Here is a 5,899-nt window from a genome sequence, read left to right as displayed (position 1 = left end):
GTGTGTGGTTTAGTTTGTGTTTTTTACCTTTATGGTTTGGCATCCTTTTTTTTTTTTTTGCGGTACGCGGGCCTCTCACTGTTGTGGCCTCTCCCGTTGCAGAGCATAGGCTCCGGACACGCAGGCTCAGCGGCCATGGCTCACGGGCCCAGCCGCTCCGCGGCATGTGGGATCTTCCCAGACCGGGGTATGAACCTGTGTCCCCTGCTTCGGCAGGCGGACTCTCAACCACTGCGCCACCAGGGAAGTCGGGCATCCGTGTTTTTAAAGCTTCCCTAGGTGATTCCCATATGCAGCCAAGGCTTTAACGCACATGCAGCTGAGACTAATGAAAAAGACTTACTGTGCAAACGTGAGGGTTTTGCATTCCCCGTAACAGTCAGATCTGTAACCAGCCAGTGTCCTCATTCTGAGCCCTCCCCATCATCCCTCTTCCTTTACACTTATTTCTGTCTTGGCGGTCACGAATTACTGACGGGCTGTGTCCATGAGGATCCAAGTTCAGGTGAACTATGCTCTCATTTCATGACAGCTGTACTTTTCCACTCATGAACTTTGGACTGAACTTCTGTGCCTTGAAGGAGTTTTAGGGTTTGAGAAAAGCAGATAGTTGAAATAAATCCTTAGGAGGTTGCAAACTACCCTGGGCCAGAGCTGGCCCTTCCCCCAAATCACAGGAATGTTGAGACACAACAGCTGTATGGCCACCCCACCCTCTGTCAGTGAACATGCTCCCCCCATACTTTTGTACTCTCATCGTTGCCCCAGTCAAAACTCCAACCACATTTCTCTCCAGTACTCCCTACCGGAGTAGCTTTGAAAAAGCGCTTGCCTTGTGCAGGGGGCGCGGGTTTGTGCCCCGGTCCGGGAGGGTTCCACGTGCCGCGGAGCGGCTGGGCCCGTGAGCCATGGCCGCTGAGCCTGTGCGTCCGGAACCTGTGCTCCACAATGGGAGAGGCCACAACAGTGAGAGGCCCGCGAACCGCAAAAAAAAAAAAAAAAAAAAAAAAAAAAAAAAGCGCTTGCCTTCAGCCCTAACTAGTCTTGGTTTCTGCTTTGACTGTTTCATTTCTGGGCAAGGTCATGTCACAAAATCATTTGGAAAAACAGTGTCTGGGGATGCCCACCCCAAAAGTATCTTTTCCTGGGATTTGGCGGTAGTGGGGTATAAAGTAGCACACAGGAGGGCAGATCTCACCATTCATCTCCGTCCCCATCTGTTCATCCTTCCGTTGCCCACTAACCTGGCGGGGCTCTGTGGTGGGTTGAACCAAAATACTCTCACACACCAGTGCATTGCAGTTATGTATTCAGTTTTCTATGTTCCTGAATAACACGGGCCATGGGAAGGGGGAGAGAAACTCTGGAAGAGCTGCCGGGCTGGATACCTGACTCTACTAAGTCCTGGGTTCCTACACTTTACAAAATCATCTTCCTACAGGCAAACCGGCTCCCACAGGGATAGCATGGGTTGCAGGGGTCACAGGGGCTGCAGGGATCACAGGGGTTGCAGGGAGACGTGCAAGGGTAGCAGGGAGACTCGATCTTGACACAACTGCCGAGCCCGTAGGAGTACGTCACGTCCTTCTCATCTACACACGGGGGCAAGCTGAACTCTTTGCAGATGTTCATGTAGCTGTACTTTTTCGATCCCAGGCCGTCGTATCTGTTCTCGCGCTCAGCTGACACGCACACCTTTCCGTCCTTCACTCGCACCTTGACTTGATCGGGTTCAAAGCCGCACACGTTCACTGATCCTAAAATGTTACTGCTACAGCAAGAGGAGGCTAGAATTCTATTTGTTGTTCTTCTCAATCTGGAATTTAGGAAAAAGAAAGGGTGGGAGGAAGAAGCTCAGACCATGGAACTCAGACACAGCTTAACAAGCAATATTTTTACCTCTTTTTTTAAAAAAGAAAAACAGCAAAAGTAATAAACACTAGTCATTGTGAAAAGTCAAACTTTACAGAAGCGTGTAGAAGTAAAAAATGAGAGTCCTCCCATGTAAATCACACTCCCTCACAGGTAAACCCCTGTTAACAACAGATGGGTGCTTGGCCTTCCAGATCTTTCTCTTGTATTTATTTTTCATTTTCTTTTTCCTTCAAGTTTTATTGAGATATAATTGACATACAGCATCGTGTGAATTTGAGGTGTACAGAATAATGATTTGACAACATACATCATGAAATGACTATCACGATAAGTTTAGTGAACATCCATCATCTCATATAGATACAAAATTAAATAGAAAAAATTATTTTTTTCTTTGTGATGAGAACTCAGGATTTACTCTTTACTTTCATATATAACCTACAGCACTGTTACTTAATCATGTTGTATATTATATCCCTGGTACTTATTTATCCTGTAACTGGAAGTTTGTACCTTTTGACCACCTTTATCCAATCCCCCCCACCCCATCCCACTGCTCTGATAACCACAAATCTCATCTCTTTTTCTATGAGTTTGTTTGGTTGGTGGGTTGGGTTTTTCTGAAGTACAATTGACCTATAATACTATGTTAGTTCCTGGTGCACAACATAGTGATTTGACATTTCTATGCATTACAAAATGATCACCACATTCTCTTGCATTTAAATCTCAGCTCCTCCTCTTATTAGTTATGGAACTTTGGGCAGGCTCCTTAAACCTCTCTGTGCCTCAGTTTCCTCATCTGTAAAATTGGGACAATAATAGTAACCCATTTCTAGGGGTTTCATGAGACTTAAATTAGTTAATGAATGAAAAGAATCTATACTAGTGCTTGCCACGTAGTTAGGATGCTAGGCTTTTGTCTGTTGTGTGTTTTTTCTTTTTCTTTCTTTCTTTCTTTTTTTTTTTCCCCACAGTGTGCCGTGGAAAGTGTTAAGCCATTAGAGGCACTGTTTCATTTGACCCTCACAAGAACCCTGTCATGCAGGTGTAATTGTCACCATTTTGTAGATGGGGAGTTGGTGAAGATGGTGAATGGCAGAGCCTAGATTCAAATCCAGGCTTGTTTAATGCCTAGGTCATGATTTTAGCCATCAGTCAGACTGAGCTCTTGGCATGAGGACCTCATCAGCCTGGCATCAGCCCTGAATGCTCTGGCCCTGCTCAGGGACCACTTTCTTTCTATTTGCCTGATCCTTCCAAAGACAACCTAATGCTCTGAAATGCTCTTCTTTTTATCCCTTAACATTTTTTTAAAAAATCTGTGTTCTGAGGGCTTCCCTGGTGGCACAGTGGTTGAGAGTCCGCCTGCCGATGCAGGGGACACGGGTTCGTGCCCCGGTCCGGGAAGACCCCACATGCCGCAGAGTGGCTGGGCCCGCGCGTCCAGAGCCTGTGCTCTGCAACGGGAGAGGCCACAGCAGTGAGAGGCCCGCGTACCGCAAAAAAAAAAAAAAAAAAAAAAAAAATCTGTGTTCTAAGACTCACTCCTGGCAAATCTTTTGGCCTCCAAAAAGGAGATATTGGCATGTATGCTTTCTAGAAGCTCTTCTGGTTTGAGGAGTCTGGACTGTGACTGGGTGATTGGTTAGAGATACATTTTTAATTCTTACTTTTTTTGCTGAATTTTTTAATATATTTACTTCTTTTTGTTACTTAAGTTATACAAGTTCATTGTAAAAAACTCAGAAAATACAGATAAGCAAAAAGAGGGAGTATTTTTTTAACATACCCATAAGCCCTGTTGTCTTCTACAGGAGATGGATCTGGGAGCCAGATCTACAAGCCAAAGCTGGCTCCCAGATCTATCTCCTCCTCTTACAATATGAGTCTTGAAGTATAAGTTTGTTGTTTCTGTTTTGTTTTTGTTTTTGCTTAGATTCCCCCTCTTCCTCTATTCGTATCACTCCAGCCCCGTCCCCACTGCAGCAGCTGAACAGGGGTCTCACAAATGTGGGTTTTCAGGAAATTGCCCCAAAGTCTTGGCTAGACAAGGTTTCTTCTTCCTTTTGCTTCTAGGCCAGGGGTTATCAGTGGGGATGTGTGGGTTTAGGAGAAATTGCAGGAGCCTCATTTTACTCATCAGATTTAACTCTGAAGTTGCAACCTGACTCCTGCCTGGCAAAGTACCTGTCACCCCACATGCGATTTTCCTTGGTTCTGTGGGGTTCTGGGCAAAGAGAGATGGCCTGCTCTACTAGTTATCACCAGGGAGGAACTTAGTCATAGTAAACAGAGGCAAGTCAGCCTCTTTGGTTGGTGGCAGAAGGCTCTTTGGAATGCTAGGGAAAAGCAGGTGGGCAGTGCCATCTGTCTGCCACTCTGGGCTGTCACCTGTTCTCTCAGCTGAAGCTGAATTTCACCTGAATGTATGACCAAGCTCCTGAACGCGATACTGCCCACAGCAAAGGTGAGGGATATCGCCAGCCATCTTCACAAAGGTATGAATCAGGTTCAGCCGGCTGACGAATAAAGTAATGAGGATGATGAGAATGCCTATCTCTACTCTGAACCAAAGGGAGGCTGGCCTTCCTCTAGTTTCCTTGGAGTACTTTACTTTTTCTCCTAATTTAGACCCCTCCAAAGACCCATTAAGCTCAATTGTTCCTTTCCAACGCATCTTTCCCTCTCTCTTCTTTCTTCTCCTTCTTCCCATTTCCTGCCTTGTCTCTCTCCTCCTGACTTTTGGTTGATACTGAATAAGGGTATCAGAGTGGAGCAGAAGGGAGCAGAGTGGCACGATACAGGTGCATCTGAACACCTGCGGGGCTTGTTCAATTACAGGCGTCTGGGCCCCACCCCCAGACTTTCTGATTCAGCCAGTCTGGGGAGGAGCCAAGAATTTGCATTTCTAACAAGTTCTGGGTGATGCTGGCTGCTGGTCCTGGTCGGAAGATCACTCAGGACCACTAACCAGGTGATTAAGCACAGGGATTCCAGAGTCAGGCAAACCTGGCTTCAGGTCCCAGCTGTCCCATTTCCTGATGATCATGAACGTTGCCCTGACTCTGGTTGATCAATCTATAAGATGGCCATGGTGTTACAAGGATTAAATGAAGGTGAAGTGTTAGGCACTTGGTTTTCACTCAATAAAGGGTAAATTTCTTTAACAGGCTGTACCAGGCTCCGCTTTACACAGACTTCCCTGAAATTCAAGGCTTTAAGCAACCAGACCCTGAGTCCTGTGTCATTAAACACTAAGGTCAAATAATGGACATGCATTTGGCCTGGATGGGCAGCAACTCCTACTCTTGGCACCCCGAGACCTCTGCATACAAAGAGATTGTGATGAGAGGGGACCAAGGGGCCCAACTCGCTTCCAGCTCTGCAGGGACACAGAGGGAAACAGCGGAAGTCTCCTCTCAGCGGGAAAGCCAACCAGCCACCAGCCGTAAAGTAAGTAAAGCCAAAAAGCCCCGGAGTTCCTCTCTGCCGGCTCCCAAGGTGTGACTATGCCCTGATCTTTGGGTCAAAGGATGGGGGATGGAAAGATTCCCTGAGGGCTTAAGACCCAGGAAGGCTAAACCACAAAGAATGCAACCCTGAGGGCTAACAGTCACCAGCCTCCCCCAGTGAGAGTGATTCAGTGAAATCTTCATACTCAGAGCGTGAGGGGTAAACAAGAAACCAGAGGGCAGGTTTTTGAAGTTTTCAGAAGATGGTACCCTTTGTGGGGGGCTTTTCAAGGGAACTTCTTGAGCCACAGGCTGCCCACGGATACTTGGATGAGCAGATGGAAGCACAGTCTCAGGATGAGTTTCCAAGCACCAGCAAAGGGCACAGGGCTGAGCCCAGTGCATTCCTAGGCGCAGCTGCAAATCCAGGTTCATGTGCCCGCAAGGACTAAAGCCAGGTGTCAGAGCCACTCTGCCGCGGGGTAATTAGATAATAAACTCATAACGGCAGGATTGAGGAGGGGCTGACTTTGCTTCTGGCACTTGAGTACAGAAGACAGGAAGCCCAC

The 5,899-nt window shown here is 47.0% G+C and overlaps 1 protein-coding gene and 1 long non-coding RNA gene across 2 annotated transcripts in view; one reads left to right on the top strand and one right to left on the bottom strand.

Moving 5' to 3' along the window:
• Nucleotides 1–1,295: 1,295 nt before the first annotated feature.
• Nucleotides 1,296–5,899, bottom strand: part of ODF1 (outer dense fiber of sperm tails 1) — an 8,136-nt gene continuing 3,532 nt past the window's right edge. Inside the window, exon 2 of the mRNA XM_027131360.1 lies at nucleotides 1,296–1,816. Coding sequence (XP_026987161.1) covers nucleotides 1,420–1,816 — 397 coding nt within the window. The 3' untranslated portion in view covers nucleotides 1,296–1,419. The remainder of the gene's footprint in view (nucleotides 1,817–5,899) is intronic.
• LOC113633276 (uncharacterized) overlaps nucleotides 5,046–5,899 on the top strand; it is a 12,483-nt gene continuing 11,629 nt past the window's right edge. Inside the window, exon 1 of the long non-coding RNA XR_003438126.1 lies at nucleotides 5,046–5,331. This is a non-coding gene — a long non-coding RNA (uncharacterized LOC113633276). The remainder of the gene's footprint in view (nucleotides 5,332–5,899) is intronic.

The sequence above is a fragment of the Aethalodelphis obliquidens genome, unplaced genomic scaffold (genome assembly GCF_003676395.1).
Source record: "Aethalodelphis obliquidens isolate GAN/ISIS:26980383/991018 unplaced genomic scaffold, ASM367639v1 scaffold39, whole genome shotgun sequence".
Taxonomy (NCBI): Eukaryota; Metazoa; Chordata; class Mammalia; order Artiodactyla; family Delphinidae; genus Aethalodelphis; species Aethalodelphis obliquidens.
The sequence above is the reverse complement of the archived record's forward strand: the minus strand, read 5'-3'. Positions and strand labels throughout refer to the sequence as shown.